General features: G+C 39.0%; 4 protein-coding genes across 10 annotated transcripts; 2 read left to right on the forward strand and 2 right to left on the reverse strand.

Moving 5' to 3' along the window:
- The first annotated feature begins 4789 nt into the window (after positions 1 to 4789).
- Positions 4790 to 10988, forward strand: LOC137936095 (coatomer subunit alpha-1-like). 2 transcript variants are annotated; one of them, XM_068780641.1, is made up of 5 exons: positions 4793 to 4898; positions 5055 to 5309; positions 6558 to 7052; positions 7567 to 8896; positions 9070 to 10988. In XM_068780641.1, the coding sequence occupies exons 2-5, from the start codon at positions 5102 to 5104 to the stop codon at positions 10697 to 10699; spliced, it is 3663 nt and encodes a 1220-aa protein (XP_068636742.1). In that variant the 5' UTR covers positions 4793 to 4898; positions 5055 to 5101; the 3' UTR covers positions 10700 to 10988. The 2 variants fall into 2 exon arrangements, with proteins under 2 accessions (XP_068636741.1, XP_068636742.1); XM_068780640.1 differs by having other exon boundaries at positions 4790 to 5309.
- Positions 10989 to 11335: 347 nt separating this feature from the next.
- Positions 11336 to 13576, reverse strand: LOC137936096 (pentatricopeptide repeat-containing protein At1g74600, chloroplastic-like). The gene is made up of 2 exons (XM_068780642.1): positions 13493 to 13576; positions 11336 to 13293 (listed from the first exon to the last, which is right to left on the reverse strand). The coding sequence occupies exons 1-2, from the start codon at positions 13510 to 13512 to the stop codon at positions 11349 to 11351; spliced, it is 1965 nt and encodes a 654-aa protein (XP_068636743.1). The 5' UTR covers positions 13513 to 13576; the 3' UTR covers positions 11336 to 11348.
- LOC137936100 (uncharacterized) lies at positions 13533 to 16486 on the reverse strand. 2 transcript variants are annotated; one of them, XM_068780647.1, is made up of 5 exons: positions 16424 to 16486; positions 15451 to 15824; positions 14382 to 14486; positions 14218 to 14265; positions 13533 to 14007 (listed from the first exon to the last, which is right to left on the reverse strand). In XM_068780647.1, the coding sequence occupies exons 2-5, from the start codon at positions 15715 to 15717 to the stop codon at positions 13759 to 13761; spliced, it is 669 nt and encodes a 222-aa protein (XP_068636748.1). In that variant the 5' UTR covers positions 15718 to 15824; positions 16424 to 16486; the 3' UTR covers positions 13533 to 13758. The 2 variants fall into 2 exon arrangements, with proteins under 2 accessions (XP_068636748.1, XP_068636749.1); XM_068780648.1 differs by having other exon boundaries at positions 15451 to 15786; positions 16424 to 16474.
- A 379-nt stretch (positions 16487 to 16865) lies between these two features.
- LOC137936378 (DNA (cytosine-5)-methyltransferase DRM2-like) lies at positions 16866 to 24724 on the forward strand. Of its 5 annotated transcripts, none has more exons than XM_068780990.1 (9): positions 16866 to 16944; positions 18174 to 18219; positions 18298 to 18402; positions 20394 to 20490; positions 20601 to 20647; positions 21879 to 21998; positions 22648 to 22744; positions 23177 to 23289; positions 23372 to 24724. In XM_068780990.1, the coding sequence occupies exons 2-9, from the start codon at positions 18217 to 18219 to the stop codon at positions 24620 to 24622; spliced, it is 1833 nt and encodes a 610-aa protein (XP_068637091.1). In that variant the 5' UTR covers positions 16866 to 16944; positions 18174 to 18216; the 3' UTR covers positions 24623 to 24724. The 5 variants fall into 5 exon arrangements, with proteins under 5 accessions (XP_068637091.1, XP_068637092.1, XP_068637096.1 ...); XM_068780991.1 differs by lacking the exons at positions 16866 to 16944; positions 18174 to 18219 and adding exons at positions 18867 to 19157; positions 19561 to 20172 and having other exon boundaries at positions 18315 to 18736; XM_068780993.1 differs by lacking the exons at positions 16866 to 16944; positions 18174 to 18219 and adding exons at positions 18867 to 19157; positions 19551 to 20172 and having other exon boundaries at positions 18386 to 18402.
- Positions 24725 to 25570: the final 846 nt, after the last annotated feature.

The following is a 25570-nucleotide window of genomic DNA, read 5'->3' on the forward strand; positions in this document are numbered from 1 at the left end:
TATTCGACGCTCTTGCACGGTCTTAACTGTAAATCAGCAGCCCAAGTAGATTTTGCTTTATAATAGGTGTGTCCTCAGTAGATTAGCAGTGAATTTTCGCGAGACATATGGCTTGGCTTTGAAGTAGATGAAAGAGCGAAGTGGGTTTTTTAGCTTTCTCCCCTTTCATGTGTAGGCTTTAAGTTCAAGTAAATCTTCTCTTTTGAAGGTTTTTGCTTTACTCTTCTTCTTCCCCATTGGAGAGGCGGTCTGCTTCAGTTCACTGCATGGTGGGAAATGGATTCTCAGCGTATTCTTTGCTTTACTCTTCCACAAGAGAGAGAGCTGCACTTTGACTGCGTTGTTGAGAAATGGTTTCTGTGGCTTGTCTTACACTGCATTTTGGGACATTTTTCGTCTTTCATGGTGGGTAGACATGTTTACGCAATTGCTGGCAGAACTCATATAATCCACTCTGGAACAAATGAAGCCAACAATATGCCCAGACCGAGGCTCTGTTCCGGTTGACAGAAATATAATCGAGGCCAAGCTACCAAGTTCTTTAACAGCGTTTATTTTCCATTTAAAAAAGAAACAAAATCCCCCATGGATCCCACCTCGATGTCGTGAGGATATTCTTAACAGTATATAACCCAAACGCTTCCTATAATTAGGAATCATATCAGGTCAGTATAGACAGGAATTTAAGAGGAACTTAATTCTGGATGGATCCCTCCTGCAAGTAACACCGTAGAATTTTGGTAAAATCTTTCTTTTTATTTAATTTATTTCATCTATTTACATCTGTATTTATATACAAATATTACAGTTATAAGTAATTCTGGTCTCTCGGACCATCTCCGAAGTTGGTGTTAAGGAGGACTTCTTCCTCTGTTTTTATGTATACGGAAGAAGTTGTCCTCTAGAGGATCTCACGCTAATAGTTCCTCTCAAGTTGGTGCATGTACATCTCTAAAGCCCAACTTGCCAAGTGAGTTGTAAAAGTTCTTGCTGCATACTACTTTTGTAAGTATGTATGCCAACTAGTCTTCAAATTTAACAAACGGGAATTGAATTATTTTGGCTTCAAAGGTTTTTCTTCGTAGTTGGATATGGTCTAGGCCATATATCCGTTCTTCTTGAGTTCTCTATCGGGTTCGATCGGCGGAAGTCTATTTTATGCTAGCGGCCCTTGAGATTATTGTAGAAATTTTCAAGATAGTCACCAGTGTCACATGTCGTCGGAGATCATATACATAGGAGGTGTCATTGCCACCAATATATGTAGTAGTAATGTTGGTGGTCTGGGTTAGGGCCGAAGCTTTGCTCAAGGCTTCAGTCATTCTCGTGGTCAACTCGACCACGAGTAGAGGAGATCGAAGGAGATTGTCGTTCAAATACCCCAGCTTGTCTTTGCCTGAGATATACATCTAGACAACTTGGGATACGTCCGAGTCTACTCCGAGTTGAGTCCGGTTTGAATCTAGTCCGAGTCAAACTGCTTCTGATAAAAGTTGTGTTGAACTTTTATTCAATGCGATCCACATGTCCGCCCACAAAGACAGACTTGCTTCTATCAAATTTCAAACAACCCTAAGCTTGTGACTGTCATGCGGAGGGAACTCTGGGCCAAGTTGTGCGTGTTTGTGACCCAGACGGTGGGGTTCACATTCTAGGAGTTGTCGTGGGACGTGATGGAGCCCATCTACTTCGTCACATTGTTGTACTTTGTGGGCGGGTATAGCTTCTTCTTGCGGACCTCCAAGGAACCCTTGTTCGAGTGATTCTTCGAGAGTTGGTTCAACGTGAAACAGAGGAAGCTGATGCAGGCTCGCAAGTTCAACATGGGGAGGTTTGACGAGCTATGGAGGGCATTGCGCCCTACAGAGCTTTTGGGTTCTAAGAGAGGGTCGTTGGATCTCTCCGAACTAGCCACTTCTTCTTCACGGCCTATTTGGACGACAACATGAAGGTGTTGAATGTGTGTAACTCAATGTCGGTGGAGATTGAGAGGTTTCGACGGGGCTAGCTTATGTATAATTTCGTTCTTCACCTACTGAGACGATCTGGTGAGGAGACCCCAGAGGATGTCGCGGTTCTTGCCTAAGCGCTTGATTTGCTCGCAGAGTATCGGAGGAGCGGTGGAGGTGTTGAACAGATTAAGCATCACACTCGGTAACAAGATCTGAGAGTGGTTTGCGAGTGAGACTCGTCCGTTGGCCAAAGAGGCAGAGGCGATGGAGAAAGGCGTGGCGTCAGTCAGTAACGTAATCTAAGTGGCATCCAATGTTGAGTAAATGGCAAGAGCTTCCGAAATTGGGTCCGCAGTAGGAAGCATGATGCAGGGAGAAAGAACATGAATTTCCTCCCTATGTCGTCGCCAAACAGGTTATTCCAGCTCTGATACCATGTAGACTTTTGGTAAAAAAAAAAAAATTATTCAATTATTTCATCTAGTTACATCCGTATTTATATACAAAAATTATAGTTAGAATTAATTTTGGTTTCTCGGATCATCTCCGAAGTTGGTGTTACGGAGGACTTCTTCCTCTGTTTTTATGGATTTGGATGAAGTCCTTCCCTAGAGGATTTTACGCCAACAAGGACAATCTTAATACTTGTTTGAAGATGGGCCCAAGCCCACACGACCAAAGAAAACCCACATATCCAAGTGTGTTAGAAGATGAGCCCAAACCCTTAAGACCAAGGAAACCCCACATATCCAAGAGTATTGGAAGATTGGCTCAATGGCATAAGAAGTCTTACACAATAAGAAGTCTAACAGAGCCACAATTATTATGGTAGCAGGTCTCATAGATGAGTTTTAGTTTAAAGGTGTTTTAGTCATGTTAATCTTCTATTTATACTGGATTATTTAATTATGTTAGGACTTATCTGTAAGTGTTAAAGTTTGGGTGTAATTGAGACAAAAGTAGTTTGATTATAATTGGATTTTACTAATTTTCTCTATTATAAATAAAGGTTCATGTACTCTGATTATATTGAAGTCAATGAAGTTTTTCTCTTTTTCATAAATTCAACAATACTCATATATAAATCAAATGCACGAAAGAGCAAAAACAATGGATTAGATAAACAGAGGTTGAGATTGTTCACTGATCGATTTAAGAAGAAAGGAGCCCTTAGGGGATCCCACCCTATAGGAATGGGGTGCCCTCATATTATCCTAGTCATTCATTTAAGGTTGGACCAAGTGGTTTTAACTAGAATATGCTCTAATAAATTTTCAAATCACGGTGATCTAAGACAATTGCAAGAAAAGTTAAGGCTTGGCTTAGATGGTTCAACTCTCCACTAGGCAAATTTGTTCCTCTAAACCTAGAGGGGTTAGTGTACTTAAAGGGGGCGGAGGGAAAGTGAATCACTTTTTGTGTTAGTGTGTTCGATGTAAAGTGCATTAGAAAACAATTTTTTTGTGTTAGTGGCCAAAATGAAAAATGTTGTGTAAACAAGAGAATGAATTACTTCTTATAATATACCTAAACTGGGAATGAACTAAACAAATATGGTTACTTTTATAATAAGTAATTTAATGTAATATTAAAATATATTTATATAATAATTAATTAAATAATATATTTCTTTAATAAATTAAGATAGACTGTAGTTTAGTCTAAATTAATATAATAATTATGAGTTAAAAATTAATTGTGCACTAATTAATTATAAAAATAAAATACTTAAACAAAAATGTATAATTTTATAATATTTAGACACTTGATCAAATTCGTACTTTAATAATATTTTAATTATCTCTCTTAAATCACTAATTTAATATAGTAATAACAATAATGAATATAATAAATAAATAAATTATTTTATTAATAACATAAGATAGATTTTAATGTAGTATAAATTAATAATTTAATTCTGGAAATTTTAAATTATTATTTTAATTAATTATAAAAATATAATAATTATACAAAAAACTTACTTTAATAGCATTATAATTATCACTCTTAAATCACTAATTTCACATAGTAATAACAACAATGAATATAATAATAATAAATAAATATTTTATTAATAGCATAAGATAGATTTTAATATGGTATAAATTAATAATAAAAATAAATTATTTGTTTAATTAACTACAAAAATAAAAAAAGAGCGAGAGGCGAGAGAGAGGAAGCAGAGAGGGCTGAGATGAGATTCCAACAAAGAGCGAGAGGTGAGAAAGGGGAAGCAGAGAGGGTCGAGGATGGAGAGGGAAGGTAAAGCAACAGGGTGCTGAGAGTGTTAAGCGGGCGAGTGAAAGTCAATGAACTAGGATTTGGGTCGGAATTCACTTTCACCCTTGTTACACAGGAACGAGTGAAACTTTCTTCTGGGTGCGTGCACTGACGGTTTTGAGTAAGTGAGAGTCTAATCACTTTCACTTTACTTACTCTTCGGGTGTACTAACATGGCCTAATGTCTGAAATAATTTTAAGAAAAAAAGGTTTAACGTGATTAAATAGATATATCTTTTTGTTAAAAACTCGTATCTCAGATTGATAAAACCTGTGAATTATTGATCTCTGTTAAACTAAGTCGAAGACTTGAACTTGGGTGTAAACAGAGCCGATCTCGAAGTGGTTCAACTTAGGGTTTAGGGTTTAGGGTCCGATCCTAATTGGGTTTTTGGGTCTCCGATGGCGCATCACTGGGCCTACATTTTCATTTTGCTATTGATGGGCTCTGCCCTATCCACTTGTCTGCCTTCCTACCCATGCCAACTCCCTCTTTGTCGTCGCTTTGGGCTTAATTTCTGCAAGCGAGTCTCTCCCCTCGACCCGCTTCTGTTCTTTTCTCCCAAAGCAAGAACATGATGTAAGTTGAACTGGAGCAAGTTACAGAGCGCGTGGTGAGAGAGAAAGAAGACTTCTGCTCAAGAAATGCAACAAATTCTCCTGCAGGTCCCTCCTTCGATTTTCTCTCTCTAGATCTGAATCTGTTTACTGCAGTACACACGTGGTTGTGGACCTATCATTTATCAAAATCCCTAATTCGAATGCAAAGGAAATCGATGTGACATTGTTTCAATTGGATCCTTTGTGTTTTGTTTGCTCTAGGGATTTAGAAGCGTGCATACCGATATAGAGGAGAGAGAGAAAGAGAGATGTTGACGAAGTTTGAGACGAAGAGCAATAGGGTTAAGGGTCTGAGCTTCCACAACAAGCGGCCATGGATACTAGCTAGTCTACACACTGGGGTGATACAGCTTTGGGACTACAGAGTGGGAACTTTAATCGACCGATTTGACGAGCATGAGGGACCCGTCCGGGGGGTCCACTTCCATAATTCTCAGCCGCTCTTCGTCTCTGGAGGTATTTAAAGTTCTCATTTCTCCTAGTTGTTCTTCACTCTTACTTCAATTTTAGTGATCATGATTCATGAGTTCATTACTGTGAAATATCTGTTGAATTTCGCGCAATCTTCTCCTGTTGAAGGTATTGCTCATTATGGAGACTGTTTCACTACTGGAAAATCTGAACGGATGAACACTATTAGAGCCTTCTAGCTGTAGATATTGGTTTGAAGAGGACTATTTTGGGTTTTCTTAACTTGTATGATCAATCAAAAGTTGAATGTCCTAATGTTGTATTTGTTGATTATTCTCCACCTAAGGCAGCTGAACCCCTGTTTTCACGGTGAAATCTTTGGTTTTTTTTTTAAGTGATTTTTTGCTTGCTAAGCAGCTTGGAAATATAATTTGGGTTTAGCTAACAGTTCCATTTACCGAGCCTTATGAATTGATTTACCTTGGCAATTTTTTTAAGTTGACACATTTCTAATACTTGCGGCTGTTGTAGTTGAGCATCTGCCCTGTCAAACTATCAAGGAGTTTATATAGCTACTTGTGCCCTGTGTATTGTTTGTGGGTATCATTGCAAATGCTAGAAAATGCTAGCAAAATGACAATTTAGGAAACAGAAATTGTGGTTCTAGAAGTTTGGGATTATTGAGTAAGAGAGAGAGGAAAAGGAGAGGTTAAATAATTTTTGAGCTTCTTGACATGATATGTGCAGAACTGAGTGAAAAACGAATCATGGAATTCTCAGGTTCAAGCCATCTCATTTTGTTGATTAAATTCTTGTCACTTCAGAAAGGTAGGATGTTCTTATCGATCTGGGAGCATACAAATGTCAGGAAATTTATTTACTGATTTTTTGGGCACATCCTGACACTGGAGAGAATGGTTGATGGAGTGATTATATATGATTAGAACCAATAAACACCTAGAAAACTAATCAAAATTTATTGTTACAAAATTTTCTAATTTATGTTTACAGTCTAATCAAAGGATAAGGAAGAAAATAGAGTAGCTTCCAATACCATCTATTGCCTTGTCCACTCAGTCAATTCTCAATACCTCTTTTTGATGATATATCAAAAAGTGTAAGTCAAAGATAAACAAAATCAATAATTGTGCATGAGAAAAATACAAGCAACAAAATGTACTTCTAGAGAAAAAGAATAATTCAGAAGGACAATGTGTGTTGGAGAAGTAAGGAATTCCTGATCACTGTTGGCAGTGCTATTTGCTTATGACTTTTTTTTTTTTTTTTTTGCAGGTGATGATTACAAGATCAAAGTCTGGAATCATAAGCTGCATCGCTGTCTATTTACTCTGCTTGGGCACCTTGATTACATCCGCACTGTTCAATTTCATAATGAATGCCCTTGGATAATTAGTGCAAGTGATGATCAAACTATTAGAATATGGAATTGGCAATCACGCACTTGCATTTATGTTTTAACTGGTCACAATCATTATGTCATGTGTGCATCCTTTCATCCTAAGGAAGACCTTGTGGTAACAGCTTCACTGGACCAAGTAGTTCGTGTTTGGGATATCAGTGCCCTCAAAAAGAAGACTGTGGCTCCAGCTGATGATGTACTTCCTTTCAGTCAAATGAATACAGAATTATTTGGAGGGGTTGATTGTGTTACTAAGTATGTCTTAGAAGGTCATGATCGTGGGGTGAATTGGGCTTCTTTCCATCCCAGTTTGCCTCTAATTGTGTCTGGAGCTGATGATCGCCAAGTTAAATTATGGAGGATGAATGGTAATGCTTGGGTATCCATTTCTTTATGTTAAACCTATGGCTTTAGCATTTGATTGGTGACTTGGGAAGATACCAAGATTTTTCCGAGTTCTGTTTTAAAACTAAGTCAATGGTGAAAGGAAAGAAAACCTTATTTGAAAAATAGCTCGAGTAAGCATACATTTCATTCACTTCAATTTCATCTATTTGAGTTTTGCAAAATCAAAATGTGGGATTATATGTGAGCTTGAAGTTATTCGCTTGGCGTCATTTTCAGAGAGAGAGAGAGAGAGAGAGAGAGAGAGAGAGGGTGGGTGGCTTTTCATTTCGGAAATCTAAGTTTAATTATAGCTCTTAAGTTACCAGCTACCATAAACTGATTATTGCATCTACATGCTTTTGAACTCAGTATTTTCTTTAACCTGTTGGAAGATGTGGTGTCATAATGTTTGCTTTTATTTTTCAATGATTTTCTGCGATAACTTGACCTACTATTGATGGCAATGATTTTCTTCCTTTCATCTTTTTCATTCAGATACTAAAGCTTGGGAAGTAGACACATTGAGAGGACACATGAATAATGTATCTTGTGTACTGTTCCATGCAAAGCAGGATATTATTATATCGAACTCGGAGGACAAGAGTATACGTGTATGGGATCTCACAAAGCGAACTGCTCTGCAGACATTTCGTAGGGATCATGACAGGTTTTGGATTCTTGCTGCCCATCCTGAAATGAACCTTTTTGCTGCTGGTCATGATAGTGGCATGGTTGTTTTCAAGTTGGAGCGAGAAAGGCCAGCTTTTTCAGTGGGTGGTGATTTGTTATACTATGTCAAGGATCGATTTCTTCATTCCCTTGAGTTTTCTACTCAAAGAGATATACAGCTCCTTCCAATTCGACGGCCTGGATCCACCAGCTTGAGTCAAGGGCCAAGAACTCTCTCATTTAGTTCCACAGAGAATGCTGTCTTGATTTGTTCAGATCTGGATGGTGGGTCATATGAACTTTACATCATACCCCGTGAACATGCTGACAGAGGTGATAATTTGCAAGAACCAAAAAGAGGAGTCAGTGGTTCTGCCATTTTTGTGGCACGAAATAGGTTTGCTGTGCTTGATAGGAGTAACAATCAAGCTGTTGTCAAGAACCTTCAGAATGAGATTGTTAAGAAAAGCAATCTCCCAATTGCCTGCGATGGAATTTTCTATGCTGGTACAGGCAATTTGTTGTGCAGGGCAGAGGATAAGGTTGTCATCTTTGATCTCCAGCAGAGGACCATCACTGGGGAACTTCAGACCCCCTATGTGAAGTATGTTATTTGGTCCAATGACTCGGAAAATGTTGCTTTGCTTAGCAAACATGCTATTGTTATTGCAAACAAAAGACTTATCCATCAATGTACCCTTCATGAGACAACTCGTGTGAAGAGTGGTGGATGGGATGATAGTGGTGTTTTCATATATACAACCCTTAACCATATTAAGTATTGTCTTCCAAATGGAGACAATGGAATTATCCGGACCCTTGATGACCCTATTTATATCGCAAAGATTTTGGGGAGTACCATTTATTGCTTGGACCGAGATCGAAAGAACCAAATCGTTTCAATTGATTCAACTGAGTATAATTTTAAGCTTTCCCTGCTAAAAAAGAGATATCATAACATTATGAGCATGATTCGAGGCTCGCAGCTCTGTGGGCAGGCCATGATTGCTTATCTGCAGCAGAAGGGTTTCCCCGAAGTGGCTCTTCACCTTGTGAAAGATGAGAAAACTCGATTCAACTTGGCAATAGAAAGTGGAAACATCCAGACTGCAGTCGCTTCAGCAAAGGAGATTGACGAAAAAGATCATTGGTACAGGTTAGGTATCAGTAATGAGGGTCACTAAGCCTATGCTTTTCATTTCCCACACTTTGTCTCCTCTTGCTATTCTGCCCTTCCACTTTTGGTAACTCTTTGTTTGTTTTGGTGTTTGCAGCAGTATTATATTTGGTCCCTCTAACACACTCTTCATCATTTTCCACACACTGCAGGTTAGGCATTGAGGCCCTCAGGCAGGGGAACGCTAGCTATGTGGAATATGCATATCAGAGGACAAAGAACTTTGAAAGGCTATCTTTTCTATATCTCATAACAGGCAACATAGAGAAACTATCAAAGATGTTGAAGATAGCAGAGATTAAAAACAATGTGATGGGTCAGTTCCACAATGCCCTGTACCTTGGCGACATTCGTGAACGAGTCAAAATCCTGGAAAGTGCCGGTCATTTGCCTTGTGCATATATTACAGCTGCAGTTCATGGGCTCAGAGAAGAAGCTGAAAAACTTTCAGCTGAGTTAGGAGGGAAAGTTCCATCTCTGCCAGAAAGAAAGGTTCCTCTGCTACTCTTGCCACCACAACCTATTCTCTCTGGTGGAGACTGGCCCCTGCTTAGAGTTGAGAGAGGTATCTTTCAAGCGGGGCTTGATGATGCCAGTGGCGCAGGAGCTGAGGATGGAGAAGCTGCTGGTGCCAGCTGGGGTGAAGATTTGAACATTGTAGATGAGCATGACATGCAAGATGAGTATGATGCATCAGGCATTGAAGATGGGGTACCAAAGGAAGAGGGGAATGGAGAAGGTGGATGGGAACTTGAAGATCTCAATGATTTAGGGCTGCCTGCTGATGTTGATAGCCCAAAAACTATGGCCAATTCTCGATCTTTTGTCTTTGTTGCTCCCACACCTGGTAAACCTGTGAACGAGACCTGGATTGAGAGATCTTCTCTTGCTGGGGAACATGTGGCAGCTGGCAATTTTGATATAGCAATGCATTTATTGAGCCGGCAATTGGGCATTAAAAACTTCAGCCCTTTGAGACCCTTGTTCTTAGACCTTCACACAGGTAGTCAGAGCTATCTTAGTGCATTTGCTTCTACTCCTGTGCTCCCTTTGGCAATTGGGAAAGAATTGATCAATTCAAACTCAAATATTCAGAACGCACCCACACTTGTGTACAGATTTTCCCAGTTAGATGAGAAACTCAAGAGTGCTTACAAGTTAACTACAGAGGGAAGGTTCAGCGAGGCATTGAGGATTTTCCTCCAAATCCTGTACACCATTCCATTAATTCGTGTCGATTCAAGGAGAGTGGTGGATGAGGTAAAGGAGTTGATCTCAATAGTGAGGGAATATGCGTTAGGCTTGAGGATGGAGGTTAGAAGGAAAGAGATCAAGGATGACCCAGTACGTCAACAGGAATTGGCAGCCTACTTCACACACTGCAATCTGCAAAGAATTCACCTGAGGCTGGTCTTGATAAATGCTATGGGTGTTTGCTACAAGGGTAAGAACTATAACACAGCAGCTAGTTTTGCTAACCGGCTTTTGGAGACGGACCCTCCTAATGCGAGCCAAGTGAAGAAGGCTCGACAAGTCTTGCAAGCTTGTGCCAAGGAAAACATGAAAGATACATATCAGCTAAACTATGACTTCAGAAATCCGTTTGTGATCTGTGGTTCCACACATGTGCCAATTTACCGTGGTCAGAAAGATGTGGGGTGTCCCTATTGTGGGTCTCGATTTGTACCATCTATTGAAGGACAGATATGTGCTGTTTGTGATTTGGCCGTTGTCGGTGCAGATGCATCTGGACTTTTCTGTTCACCTTCTCAGGTAAGATGATCCAAGGTGTCTTCCCGTTTCTGTTCTTCCGATAACCTTCTCTATCTGAGTAACAATAGTAAATAGCTGCCAAGTACGGCTGATTCTGCTTCAATGTGCCATTCGTCAGAAGAACATTATGCCCTTGGTCCTTATTTTATTACTGGTCATTCTCCCTTCTATAGATGCCTTTCCTGCTTTAGACTGCCTTTATCATCCGCTTCTTGTGAGATAAAACAAGATAGGTAGATGAACTGCACAGTTGTAAGTTCAATATTATATGATACACCGTGTCGCGAAGTTTGCTGTTCTCAGTTTTGTTCATAGCTGCATGGATAAGAAAACCTTGACGATGGAATTTCTCTCTCCCTGGTGTCATTTTTTCCTTCCGAGATGGAAGGTGATTCAAGTGAAACTAATCAATAATTCAGATTCTTAACTGTTTAAATTCCAATGTATTCAGTGGAAGAAGTTAATAAGGCTATGAAATCATCAATTTTCTGTATTAGGTTGAGTTGCGCTTGAATTCGTTTCCAATGAAAATGAATTTTTAAATAATTGTAGTTGATCTAGGTGTCTCTTTAAATTGTTGCTTTTAAATTTCCTGTAGTAAGATAGAGAGATTAAGCTACAAGAAGCTGTAAACTCACTGAAGGATATGCACCAATTACTACAATTTAACCTCCACCAAACTGTAGCCAACGCCCTTGCTTATTTTCTTTGTCTCCATTGTGTCTCTAATTTCCTTGTAACATTTTGTATCCCCAATCTCGGAATAAAAGCTAAGAACCTGAGAATAGATTGCTGGGTTCTCAGGCTCCAACTCCATCAAAGCTATAGCAGCTTTCCTTCCCATATCCCTATTGCCATGAACCCTACTACTTCTCAAGATTGAACTCCACATCACAGAATCAGCTCTGATTGGCGCAAGAACCAACATCTTTTCTGCTTCTTTTAACAGTCCAGCTCGACCAAGAAGATTAACCATACATGAATAGTGCCTTTGATCCGGCTCAATACCATAAACATCTTTCATTGTTTTGAACACTGTTCGTCCTTCTTCCACGAGTCCTGTATGATCACAACCAGCTAAGACACTTAAGAATGTAACAGCATCCGGTTTTAGACCCTTTTGGATCATCACCTCCAGCATCTCTAAGCCCTCTCTACCCATTCCATTTCGTGCACATCCTGAGATAAACGATGTGTAGCAGACAGAATTTGGTGCTGAAATCTGCGTTAGGATTTGGTGGGAGAGCTCAATATGACCAGTCCTCGAGTAGGCAGCAATGAGCGAACAAAGAACCATGTCATTGGACTCGAAACCTGATTTTATCAAGGAACTGTGTAACAATTGACAGTTTGTGAAGCATGCCACGGCCGACAATGATAATGCTTTTGTTGCCAGAGAAAAGGTCACTTGATCAGGTCTTACGCCTTCATCAACCATAATCCCGAACATCTCGATTGCGTCATCCACATAGCCACACTGTAGTAAAGCACTGATCAAGGAGTTGCAACTCTCCGAGTTTCTATCAGTAATTTCGTCAAACAACTGCACTGCAGCTTGGATCTCGCTGCATTTTCCATACATATCGATTAGCGCAGATTGGATGTAAACACAACTGCGGTCAAATCCCAGTTTCAGCACAAACGCATGTACCTGCTTCCCGAATGGGAGGTTTTGATTCCTGCTCGATGATGTCAGGAACGCTGCAAACGAACGGACTGATGGCTTCTTGCCGCACGATCTCATTCTATTGAAAAAGTTCAAAGCTTCCGGCACGAACCCGTCGTCTACGTGCACTGAAGTTATGGAGTTCCACGAGATAACATCTTCAACTGAAATCATTTCAAATGATTTTGTTGCATCAACCAAGCAACCGTGAGCAGAGTAGAAATCCACCAGGGCATTAGCAATGAACAAACTCGATGGCATGCAGCCAGCTTTAATCACTTGACAATGGAGAGTCCGCCCTTGTTCCAGAAACCCTCCACTACGGCACCCATTTATTAAATAGCTAAATGTGATGGAATTCGCACCAGCACCCTCAGATTTCATTTTAATAAATAATTCTAACAATTCATCTGATCGACGAAATCTGCAGAGCCCACGGAAAACTATATTCCAGGTTGCCGTATTTCGATCCGGCAGCTCATGAAATAAAATTAACGCGGGATCCAGATGCCCAAGTTGAATGTAGAAATCAACGAGAGCAGTCCCAACGAAAACATTTGAAATAAACCCAAGGAACGTCACCCTGCCATGAAGTTGCAGACCTTCCAGAAAAAACCCAGCATCACTACTGAGACTTATAACAGAGGAGAATGTAGACGGATTCTCTCTAATTCCTCGACTAACCATTTCCTTGTATAGGTTGAAGGCTTGTCTTGACAAACCATGCTTAGCATGGCTCACGATCATTCTGTTCCAGGAGATCACTTCTCTTTCAGGAATTTCCGCAGTCAACTCCACTTCCGAACGTAAAGAACTAGACTCGACGCACATATCCACCCCATCTAAACTTCGAATTGCAGGAATAGCGGCCAAGGTTCTTGATCTTAACCGCTTTGCAGTGGACCGCAGCAAATTCCCTGAATGCATTAGGAACAGACTGAAAATGGGAAAGAGAGACACATTTGTTATCTGGATGCAAATGAAAACCAACGAGAAACAAAAGTAAGATACAAGTAGAGTGTACAGTAGGAGACGGTGCTTTTACATACAAGCGCCAGACTGAAGAGAGAAGAGAATCGAAGAAGAAATGGGTTAGGGAGGGTGAGAAGCAAAGGAAGGGAAGTAAGATAACTCACCCATAAAGAACTAGTTTCATTAGGAGTCATGGCCACAGAGGACCGAAGAGAAAAATTCTTTTGCACATACAGGGCGATTATTGCATCATACTGGTATCACCATTGTCACAGACTTCAAGCACACACATGCACTACATAAACTCCTCGAAAGATCAGAGAACTTCTAAATCTTGCCAACAAAAGTTCCTCCCGACACATGGAGGCCTTTATTTATAAACAAGACATGCAAACAGGAAGTTTACAGATGAAATGTTTGCCTGAAATGTTTATGATCCTTGGTGAATAGTGGCAAGAGCCTCCAACAGAGTTGCAGTAAATTCCATCTGTGTATCTTCATCAATTCGTGAAAAGAGAGGGACGTGAACAAATAGAGACTTGTGACCTTTCTGCTCTGCAAACCGAAGAGAGTGATAGTAGAGATAGTTGCACACAAACCGGTCAGCATCATCAGAAATCACCACATCAAAACCCCCTTTTTTTAAGACAGTCGTGATCCAGTCAATGCAGCAAGTAGTCTACATAAACAAAGAAGAACACAAGAACCGGAAAAGAAGCACAAAACTGGGTTAAAAAGCTCTGGACTGAATACATTCAGCAAAGTAACTCACAAATAATTTACACACATGTCACAATTCATGGACAACAGCCAGGGTTGATATTAGCTGTTGGTTACCTCAAAGATTACAAGCCAAATGTCACTGAAGAAAATAGATTGGAAACATTACCAGTTTTTTTATGGAAATTTCACCATCCTCAGAAAATATGGGAAGTTGCTAACAACATCACAAAAATTAGATCAGAGAAAAATAAAACCATCAAAGTTCCACCAAAAACAAAGAGACAAATTAATTTATGCCCCATTTGAAGTCAGAGCAACCAAGAGACTCACCTGAGGTTGCCAACCAAGCTCATCAGGACAGCGAAAAGTAGCTTCATTTGCAGCCTGCCTCTCAATGGCAAATTGCATTGCCCCACTGTTGGCTCCAAAGTGTAGCTGAAAATAGTGAAATAACAAACATTAAAGTCATTTAATTTACCCAAGATCTATTAAATGGAATATGTGACAGTAAGAAGATGCAACAAATAATGCTTAGGCTTTAGTCTACAGTTAGGGAACCAGTAACTTTAAAGTTTGTGAGAAAATTAAAAGTATTATATTCGCTGACCAGCACCTGTAACAATCAGAGACTAGAAAAGTGCATGAGCCCCTGACTTTTCCTGTACCATTCACTCAATTTTTGAGATAGGAGAATATATTTTCAATCCTGAGAGTACATTTTAATCGTCTAACAGTGTACTTTATAACGGAAATGCTGAATCAAATGTCCATTCACAAATAACTTGGCATGAGACGCAGTAGATGTTTTTGTTCAAAGAAAAACTTAAATATGGATGTATAATTTGGTTGCCTGCCTAAACAGAAAAAATAATTGTTAAAAAAAATACTATCACCGGTACAAACTTTTGCAACTTGGAGGCCATTATCTTTTGGTATGTTAATCTTGAAGGAAGAACGGAAGGAAAACCAAATTGATGCTATATTGAGCACAAAAATAAAATGTTGTTCTATATTCCACGAAAGTTCTCACACAAAGCAGGAGTAAAGCTAGGAATTTGGAAAAACCTTCTGCAAAGTATGTTTTTCTAGCTTTATAATTTTTAAGAGTTGGAACTCTGGACGGTTGGAAGAGTCTCCTTTACAAGCTGTGGATAGAATATAGTTTACAGAATCTTAAGCAGAAATATAACAACAAAAGAAGAAAGTAAGCAGGAAATTTTCAAGCATGGCAAGATAAATTTGACAAGATACACTCTAAAATCCTCAATACAAAACACCCTATCACAAAAGTTGCTAAACGTGCTGCCTGTCTTAGCTAGATCTCTGGATTTACAATTAGAACTTCAGTGTTAATTTTACAGAGTTTAAAGAAAATTAAAGAGAGCAAAGATGAACCAACCCATATGATTTGTCCATTACTTGACGAATCTGCCTGGGAATCAGGCAAAGATGACTCCAACATTTTGTAGAGCATTGGGAGGCCTCCATCTCCTGCAGCCTCAAGAACTGTGCAGCTCCCAAGAGTGATAGGTCCTGTCAATCCCCTTCTGCGAACAAACTCTTTCAAGTTACTGACTAGAGTTTCCGTAGGATTCTCAGGAACTCCTTGGAATTTCTTGAATCCTGTCACATGAACTGTAATCGGTGGGAGGCCTTCAGATCCCATCAGCTGACCTGACTTCAATCCAATCCTCAAGACCTCGTTCTCGTGCTCGTACCAGAGAAGTAAAAAACACTACGATCAAAGTATCAACCAAGTTCAAGGCCACTTCCCTGAATAATAGTTAGAATATGTGATTTGGAGATTTCCCCAAGGAACTCATCATTAACGTACTGATCTCATCCAGTACTAGATGTTAGAAAGTAAGAAAAGAAAAGGAAACGATCTTCACACATCAAAGCACGAAAATCAATAATCTCCCTCAGTACGCAAAGTAACAATACTTTACATATAGTCAACTGAACTAAATGAAAAACACTAACCTACAAGAACTTGATCAAATTCAATTGCTATGGAAATCCAAAAGAAATATGAAACTAGTATGTACTAAAAATCACTTGCATAATACAGCAAATTCGAGGACAAAAAAACAAAAAACCAACTTAACTCCAATCCACCAGCACAAAGACGCTATTATCAAAACAAAAGAAACCCTCATAACACACAACGATAGCACCAAAACCATAATAAAATAAAGTCTGGCATACGAAATTACGAATTACTCAAGAACACCACCAACTAAAAAACAGTTCAACTCTCAAAGTCTTTAAGAAGAGCAATATGTACTCTTGGACTGAAGAAAGGCAGCTTGACCGAGATTAGAAACCCTAAAACATGCTGAATCTGTTAAACCAACACATGTGAAGCTTACTTGGGAGAGCTACGCATGTAGAGCTCCTGTGCGGAGAATGGCCGAAGCCAGACAGCAAGAATGCAAAGAATCAATCAGACAACGCCTATTTTGTATATTCATATCCATCTATCGTCATCACCCGTATACTCAGGCGGGGCAATAAGAAATTGACTAAACTAACCTTGTCTATGCCAATATATTACACTCTGGAAATTATCCAGAATCACGTGGTTTGACTGGTGTTTGAGCTTTCTCGCGCGCCAGGCGCTGACTTCTTTAATCAGCTGAATGAGGATCAGGGCCGTTGATCTGCATTGATTACGCGGCCGATGTCGATTGACTGCGCTCTTTTCTTGTGATTGTATGACCGCAAACCATTCTTTAATAAACTTTATAATTGACATTGATTAATAAAAAAATTAAATAATAGGTACATATAAAAAGGAAGACCAAGAAATCGGGAAAAATTGCCTGCCCTAGTTCCGTGCCACTGCGCGCGGTTTGAGTTCATGACAAAGCAATGTTGCCGGTCATCCAAGGTAAAATATTATAGTTTTTGCGTTTCAATCTTCATTAGGCAATGTCATTAGCTTTTTCTGCTTTGATTTAAGCTTTGATGACAGCATTGTTTCCTTAAAAATAGATTTCCTCTACCAATTTGGCCACACGAAAGTATTTCTTATGTCTATTTCCGTTTCATTCTCAATTTGTATGCATTTCATTATTGGGCGTACTTTTGAGTGTCTTAGCACTGATTTTTTTTTCTGCGTTCGTTTGGTTGGTTGTTTTTCCCGTTCAGCTTTTTTGGTGCCTTGTTCTAGAGGTGCCTATGCTGTTTCATCTTAATTGTTTGCACTTTCTTCGGTATTTTTCATTTTAACCGACGTTAATAAGAACGGAGTGCCTCCTGGCAGCGTCTAAGAAGATTGCCTCAGTTGTTTGGTTGTTAGGTCCATAGCAGGAGCATGTTGAGCATAACCCGCTAATTGGGTGGAATGTCTCGGAATTATTTCTGGAATATACGTTCTCGAGTTTTGTTATTAAGATACAGATTTTAGGTTTTTTTCTTTACTATGTTACATATTGTAGATTAATCTGCTCCCTGTGATTACTATCCACAACAGATAGGGGAAGAAGAGAAGGATATAGCAAGAGAAAAAGCGAAGGAAGGAAAAGGGAGGAGAGAGAGGAGAGAAGAGTTCAAGTCCTTTACTTAGGGAACAGTGATAAAATTCTGCAAGGATCAGAAATAGACTTCACTTCCAAGTTCCTATTGCTGCAGTGATTGCATTTTCACTAAAACTCGAGCACTGCTTTTGGAGTTCTGAGTTCTAAAATTCATGTTCCAAACACATTAATTCCCCCTGTAGTTTATTCATTATACATATTTTCCATCTTATCTCGTGGCATTCACTGATCCCTCTGTCTTCCCCCTGACTGATTGTACTTTCAAACATAGTTTAGTATAGCGGTAAATCTCATGATACTTATACTTCGTCAATTGTAGGGTAAAAATTTTTCCTATTCTTTTCCTTCTTCATTTTCTTTTGTACTTTTTCCAATAGTAAAACAACTTGTTGTGCTCCACGCATTTTGAGTCATAGAAAGCTACCTATTACTTTCTTTTTTAGGTTTTCCCTGTGGTATTTGTAAGCTAATCTGTGAATTGGTTATCTCTTTTTATTATTATTTCATTTGGATTTCAGGTTTTGCTTTTGACTGCATTCTTCAATGGAGCTTAACTATGTTTTCTTCTGTCTCTTACCAGTTTTAAGGAATCCCTTCCAGTAGCAAATTGGAAATTTCTAAAAATGGTAAATTTGGTCATATTGACAGATTTAGAAAGCACTTCTATTTTTTATGCCTTTAATTTTCTACTCCTGCTTCTGTAGGGTAGTGAAACTGACAGTGGAGAGGATGAGGATTTTAGTTGGAGCGAAGATGAACTTGAGACAGAGAAAATTGCCTCTCCATCTTGCACCAGTGGTGTACAAGAGGTGAATGTGGTTTCTTAAGTCTATGATAATTTGTTCTAATATTCTTTCTCAAAAAAAAAAAAAAAAAAGGCTCAAAATGTCTGAGACTAAGTGTCAGAAATTAACTACATAGGTTTAGTATACTTGAAGATTCTGCTTTCACTCGTTCAAAAGGGGATGCAGGAACTGTATCTTACAAAGAAAGCATGTTCATTTTTGTTCTCTATACTTCTTTGTTGTTGCGTCCTGAAACCTAGCTTTTCATTAAACACAAAAGTCAGCATGAGATTGCAACCACAATTGAATTGGCCGTCCTTCCTGTTAGATTGGACCATGGTCAAAAAGCATAGTTAGGGTAAGTATCTTTTGCTATTTAATATATTCTGGTTGATTTATTTAAAAAATGATTTACTGTTGGTGTTGGATTGCATTACTATATCAGGAGTACTGTCATTTATTGCATTGATGCGGTTTACCCTTGACAGTGAATCACATGTCATGGATAGCTGTGAAATCCACAAAACAAATCAGAGAGGGTTCATTGAATCAAGAAATGCTCCAAATAGACTGGTTGTGAGAAAGAGAGGACAACAAGAAAAAATGAGCACCCTGATTATGACTTATAACCTACTGAATGGCAATATCATCTGGTCTCTCTTCAATTTGATTGGGAAGCATCATTTTGCCATTTTCCCAGGTGAATGATTGTGACTTGTGGTCAAACTGGGCTAGCATAGTACATGGCCGACTTCTTCTGCCCTAAAAATTTGTTAGAAGTAAGTCGCTGATCATTTAGTTCTCTCCTAGTCTATTTTCTTCTTGTTGTTGTTCTTCTTTTCCTCCAAAACGTCTGAGTGTTGGGTGCTGGAGGAGATAAGGCTATGGTGATTTTGATAGTAAACATTCATGTCCTCCATTCATGTATCTTCCTTTGTTGTTGAAATCATGTTTATCAGACGGACTAGGAGTCCTATGTTATCATGATGTTATGTTAGACTTTCAGCTTGCCTCTACCTTGTTCAAGTCACGATCATTCTTGGAGCTTTGAAGCTTTTAAAGTTTCTTGTTCTTCTGGATCTTTTTGTTTTTTTAGTGATGTCCCTTATTTATTGTTCCTTATTTTTTTGTTTTTTCTTATTAGATTCTCTGTTTTGGCATCTATCTTTAAGTGTTTTACAGGCACTGCTCTTTGGTGTAAGTGTTCCATATGTTCTGCACATGGCATGTTACCAGCAGCCAATAACAATTAGGTATGCCAGGATAGAAGACTGCAGATGATAGGTCAACTAGGGCAGTGCAAGCAGCCAGTGCTTAAGGCAATAGTTTCCAAATAGTCTTTCACATGCATTGGGCAGCACTCTTGTTTGTGTTTATCCATTGCAGGAGCTCCTTCTCAAGCAGCTGAACTGACTGGTGACATACTGCAGTAGAGCATGGTGCATGACCAAAAGTGTGTGTGCAAGCAGCAGCACTTGCAGAGACTGAAATCAGCTATGTACACAACTAACTTGTCAGAGCTGAATAACACAGGGACGCTGTCAATGCTTCAGCTGAGGCTGTTTTCATATAAGATTTAGCTGTTCCACCTCCTCTATTTAAGTTTATTTAAGCAGCATGACAACCATGGTGTTGAATGTTATGATACATGCATGCTGCATATATGTCAATCAAGACTATGGGAGGAGCAGCTCTACCCCAGACAAGTCAGGCATTGTGTTTGGAGTGCTTCTAGTCTGTTAAGAATTTATGGTACCTAGATGGAGATGGGAATTCATTTATACAAAATTGCAGGTTGAACGACTGCTTATCACATATATTATTTTACCAGGTTTTGAGGATCCTTTTCTATTGGTTTCTGTTATGAACATGTGGTACTCGGTGATAGTGTCCTTGTTGAATGTTATCTGAGGTTTCTCGGTTTCATTATTTTCTAAGAAAGGAGATCATTAATTTTATATGACCTATTTGTTTTCCTCTGTTGGTTTTCATTCTTTTTATTTTTCCTGTTTCAGGCAGGAGCTCCGGGGCCTTCCCGTTCCAAAATTCTTTCCGAGTTTATTGGAATGGGATTCTCAGAAGACATGGTGGCTAAGGCAATTGAAGAAAATGGTATGGGCCAAAGGCTTGTAATTGGCTGGCTTAAGTGCAGTGTAACTAACTCTTGGTTGCCTGCTTTGAAATAATTGAGATTACTATTATGTTATCTTGCCAACATGCAGGCGAAGGGAATGCAAACACAATACTGGAAACTCTGCTTACATATGCAGTAAGGAATATATATCTTCATATTGATTTCTTTTCTTTTTCTACAGTTGACTATTTCAACTACCTGTGGCTGGGCATTGTCTCTTCTCGCAACTGCATTATAGACATAGGAGTGACAGGTTGCTTATGTGATAGTTATTTGAATAAATGTCTAAAGATTTGGATGAGAGGGGATGTGACTAGCCCAAGCCAAGTCTTAGAAGCCTGAAAATACACTGGAAAATTTCAGTTAGCTTGATTAGTTCATCCTGTGATCAAGTTAGCTTAGTTGTATTTTTTAGCTTTCAATATAAGAAAGTTTAATTACCTACATACTCATTAAATATGGCAAAATACTTGCATGCTGAAATACCTCTACCACTAAATTCGCAGTTAACTCTTAACCTTTGAAAGATAAATGTACATCCATAGTTAGAAATTTGATTTTCTCTTTAATTTAACTTGGGCCAATCAGTTAAGTTTACCTAAAAAAAGATGAGATAAAGGACTATCCAAAAAAAAAAGGTCAACAGGGAGGGAGAAAAGTAGCCCTGCATGTTCGGTGAGGGGCTAGTCCGTCCGTCCCACCCAACCCCCCCCCCCCCCCCCCCCCCTTCCTCCCTGGGTCAATGTTATAAGTTAATTGTCTTAAAGGTGGTTTTGTCTTCTCAGTTGGCAAAGTTACAGCTGATTGAATGAATTTAAATAAGTAATTTTGGGGATATTACAGGGGAGTGTAGGTATTAATTTGGAATACAGCAGTTATGCAATATTTAAGAGTATGTTGGTGGTTAACCCTTTACAGAAAATGGTGTTAATGAAATTTATTTTATTAAGAACTGGTTGACCAGTTATTGACCTGACTGAATTGGTTTGGACATGAGTTGACCAGTCATTGAGATCAGTGGCTGGGTCAGGTTTCTAATATAAGGTCTTGGGTGCAAGTTTCTCCAGGGTATGGGGTTATTTTATTTTATTTTTTTAAAGGCTGATTCAGGTGGTTTAAAAATTGTTACATATTAATGACTAACAGAAAGTATAAATACCATTTTTAGAGATGACGATTGAATTTCTACAAAACATTCTAGGAAACTTTATAGCCCTTGGAAAAGTCCAAATTTTGAATAAAAATCTTCATGTTGTGGATAAGAAATGCATGACCTTGATCAGGGACTGCATATGGTTTATTTCTGGACATTGTTTGTCTGTTAGTTGAGAATGTAGTCTGATGATTATATTGCCTTACCTGCCAGGCTCTTGAAAAGTCCCCTCAAGGATGTGAACAAGCTGTCAGTGATCCAAGTTCCTCTGCAAATGAAAGCTATTCACTAGATGACGAGTTCTCTGCGGTAGATAGTGACATTGCAGACGAGGTTCGTCAGTTTGTTTGATAACTTTATAACTAGATCATACCGGAAATTAACATCTGTTAGATAATCATGGCTAGTATTCATGTTTATATTGCTACCTTATTAATTTTCTATGAGATGCTCGTTAAAGTGTTTGCTGCTGAGTGCTTATTCAGAAAATCTTTCTAGCTTAGGGAAGTTGATTTACTTCCAGAGTTTGGCAAATCTCTCTTCAGCATATTTCTCGTCTCTCTGTAGGATTGCTGTCTCTGTTAAGTAGCAATAGTATCTGCATCTTATTTAAGTAGTTTAGGTCATGCCAACACATTGTGGGCTTTCTAGAAGAGCATCATCTGCAAAACGATATCTTGAGTTGCTAATGACAAGTTCTCAAACTTTTCCAGAATAAGCTGTTTTGTTATCTATCCAAATAGGCATTTTTAGGCTGCCACTGTTTCAACTGCTGTTGCTAAGTTTTTTGGGTAGCTTGATTGCATGTTATTTAGTTAAATGATTGCTCTCATTTCCTTCTTTCCATTTCTTCCTTATCTTTTTTCATCCTTTCTTGCATTTTTTGTTTCTTATACTTGATTGGATTCCAGAAGCAGCGCAGTGGGGATTATGAAGTTTAGAGCAGTTTAGGACTTCTAGTGATTCTTCTATGTTGTTCTAGGAAAAGATTGAGGTGTCGGACAAAGAAAGGAACTGGATGTTTTTGGTGGAAATGGGCTTCACTGAAGATGAGGCCACTGCAGCTATGGATAGATGTGGTGCGTATGGTTTTTTTACAGTAGTGCTTGGGCAAGTTGAAAGTAGGCTATGGCTTGTGAATTTCCTAATTTACTCCTGAAATGGTTTAGTCTTATGTGAACTAATGCCCTTTTGGTTGAACATTTTATGAACCTGAAGCATTTGAATTTTGCTTCTCAAAAATTTCGTAGAATCTTGTGCTTGCATCCACTGGCTTAACTAGGTGGAACTTCTATTATTTTGACAGTTTAGCTCTGCACTTGGTGAAACTCTGTTTCCTATTGGTATTAAGTGGTGAAGCTGGCTTCCGATTGGCATTTTTTTGTCATAATAGATCTATTTTTTTAGATTTGTCCTGGAAATTATTTTATTTTCGTACAAAAATTTTGTTGGAGTGTGTTGATCTTCTTTATTCTCTTGTTCATACTATTGGCTTGTCTTCTTCCGTGAAGGTTCAAATGCTTCTCTTATAGAATTACAAGATTTCATCTATGCTGCTCGGATGGCTAGAGAATCGGATGCTCTGCTAGAGAAATTGTCTCAGTCAGGTTCTAATGAATATGAGGTACTTAGCAAGAATGAGGAAGTGTGTTAATAAATAAAATCCATAATGCTATGATTGTACAACAATTTGTCTTATTTTACAGGAAGGATTGAGCCACTTAAGTGAGAATTCTGGAATCACAAGAAAGAGGACATCAGAAGAATGTTCGACATGGGCAAGGACAATTCAGTCTCAAAGGAAAAACCTAAAAAAGAAAAAACCCTCTTTCCACTGTGGCAATGATGAATTTCTCAATAATGATGATAATGACGACAATGACGACAATGATGAACTTGCCTCATTCAACATTCCAAGTTCAATGATGGGATTTGGGATTCCTGATATGCCAAATATTCGTACCCACAGAAAGATCCCTGAGGTAGCCATTGGACCGCCCTTCTTTTACTATGAGAATGTGGCATTAGCTCCCAAGGGGGTGTGGGAGACAATAAGCCGCTTCCTGTATGACATCGAGCCCGAATTTGTTGATTCTAAGCATTTTTGTGCTGCAGCAAGGAAAAGGGGTTACATCCACAACTTGCCCATTAACAACAGGTTTCCTCTAGAGCCACGGCCACCATGCACAATCTTTGAAGCATTTCCACTAACCCAGAAATGGTGGCCTTCATGGGACACAAGAACCCAACTCAACTGTTTGCAGACATGTAAGGCAAGCAGCACTGTTACAGAGAGGATACGGACTGCACTTTCCTGCTGTTCTGATCCACCTCCACCAAATGTTCAGAAGTATGTGAAGATACACTGCCGAAAGTGGAACTTAGTGTGGGTTGGGGTTCATAGGGCTGCTCCTCTGGAGCCTCATGAGATGGAAATGTTATTAGGGTTCCCAAAGGATCATACTCGAGGAGGTGGTGCCAGCAGGACTTGTAGGTTTAAAGCTCTAGGGAACTCATTTCAGGTTGACACAGTAGCCTACCACTTATCGGTCCTAAAAGATATGTTCCCAAATGGAATCAGAGTTTTATCTCTTTTCTCTGGCATAGGTGGGGCTGAAGTTGCATTGCACAGGCTTGGAATACCCTTAAAGGCAGTAGTTTCAGTTGAAAAATCAGAAATTAGCAGAAACATTTTTAGGAGTTGGTGGGAACAGACAAACCAGAGGGGGATTTTGGTTGACTTGGATGATGTTCAGGACTTGACTGCTGATAGGCTGGAGCAATTGATCAAAAGAGTTGGGGGTTTCGATTTGGTTGTTGGCGGTAGCCCATGCAATAACCTTTCAGGTGGTAATCGGGTGAGTAGAGATGGACTTGTAGGCGAGCACTCATCTCTTTTTTATGATTATTTTCGAATCTTAGATCGTGTTAAGAGCATCATGGAGAAAAAAATGTGATTCTTGGGAAATATCACTCCTTTGATGAGTAAATATTTGGTTTCTGCAATACTTTCGGTAATTCTAAGTTTCTAATTCCTTCCCAATAATTTTTTTTAACCTTGTATTGGATGCCAACATCTGATAGGTACATGCCACATCAAAAGAGGTAACAAGAAAACCAGTATCCAACTAGAATTTCAAGCATCATTCAAGTGAAAAAAGGCTGCATAGTTTGCATATTCCAAAGTAATCATATCTTAAGCACCTTTGGTTAAGGTTTCATTCTGGAAATTTCGGCTTCACAGTAGCACAGGGAGTAAGGTTGGGTGGTATAATATTGAGCCCAGGAATTCATAGAGCTTTTCCACTTGAGTGGTATCTAATTTAGTCCACCCATGTTCAGACTCTTTACATGTCATGCCCAACCCCTCACTTTTGACTGTGCACCATGCTACTTCTGGAAATTATATTGGAACCTGTAAGAGTTCAGTGCTAAGCGGTGGAGCTCTAGGTTTTCATCACAACAGACACGACAAGTCCGGGGCATGTTCTGGTATTCTATGCTTTATGTCCTCATCTTAATGATATAAAGTTACAAAATCATACCTAAGTGGCAAAGAATTCGCTTCTTTGTGGCCCCCCTGGTACTAGGTTCTCTGCTTTACGCCTACCTCTAGTTTAAGCCTTCAATGAGTTCGACCTATTTTCTCTTTGCTCACTTTTGTTTTTTCTCATTCTCAATTTCTGTTCTTTTCGTTTCTTTAAAAAGGCACTAGAGCAAACAATCCACAGCCACTACAAAGAATTCGCTTTCGGTGAGATATCAGTAACTTCACATGTAGCAGTTGCCTACTAAAATAGCATTTACCATATTCAGTAGAACTTTATTTTCCACTCATAACAATTAAACAAACATTTCCAAATGCTTCCAAGACAGATTGTCATGCTTTGTCTACTCCTTGCTGA

Source organism: Aristolochia californica, unplaced genomic scaffold (assembly GCF_029961685.1).
Source record: "Aristolochia californica isolate CCGP_79_NKW_82.1479 unplaced genomic scaffold, dmAriCali1.0.hap1 SCAF_7, whole genome shotgun sequence".
Lineage (NCBI taxonomy): Eukaryota > Viridiplantae > Streptophyta > Magnoliopsida > Piperales > Aristolochiaceae > Aristolochia > Aristolochia californica.

Coding starts and splice junctions, on each gene's coding strand:
- LOC137936095 (XM_068780640.1), top strand. CDS start 5,102: ATGTTGACGAAGTTTGAGACGAAGAGCAATAGGGTTAAGGGTCTGAGC. Junction 5,310..6,557: donor GCCGCTCTTCGTCTCTGGAG/GTATTTAAAGTT, acceptor TTTTTTTTGCAG/GTGATGATTACAAGATCAAA. Junction 7,053..7,566: donor TAAATTATGGAGGATGAATG/GTAATGCTTGGG, acceptor TTTTTCATTCAG/ATACTAAAGCTTGGGAAGTA.
- LOC137936096 (XM_068780642.1), bottom strand. CDS start 13,512: ATGAAACTAGTTCTTTATGG. Junction 13,294..13,492: donor ATGAAACTAGTTCTTTATGG/GTGAGTTATCTT, acceptor TCCCATTTTCAG/TCTGTTCCTAATGCATTCAG.
- LOC137936100 (XM_068780647.1), bottom strand. CDS start 15,717: ATGGGATCTGAAGGCCTCCCACCGATTACAGTTCATGTGACAGGATTC. Junction 14,487..15,450: donor GTAATGGACAAATCATATGG/GTTGGTTCATCT, acceptor CACTATTTTCAG/CTACACTTTGGAGCCAACAG. Junction 14,008..14,217: donor AAATTTCCATAAAAAAACTG/GTAATGTTTCCA, acceptor TTGTTTATGTAG/ACTACTTGCTGCATTGACTG.
- LOC137936378 (XM_068780990.1), top strand. Junction 20,491..20,600: donor TAAGGCAATTGAAGAAAATG/GTATGGGCCAAA, acceptor GCCAACATGCAG/GCGAAGGGAATGCAAACACA. Junction 22,745..23,176: donor TGCAGCTATGGATAGATGTG/GTGCGTATGGTT, acceptor TCTTCCGTGAAG/GTTCAAATGCTTCTCTTATA.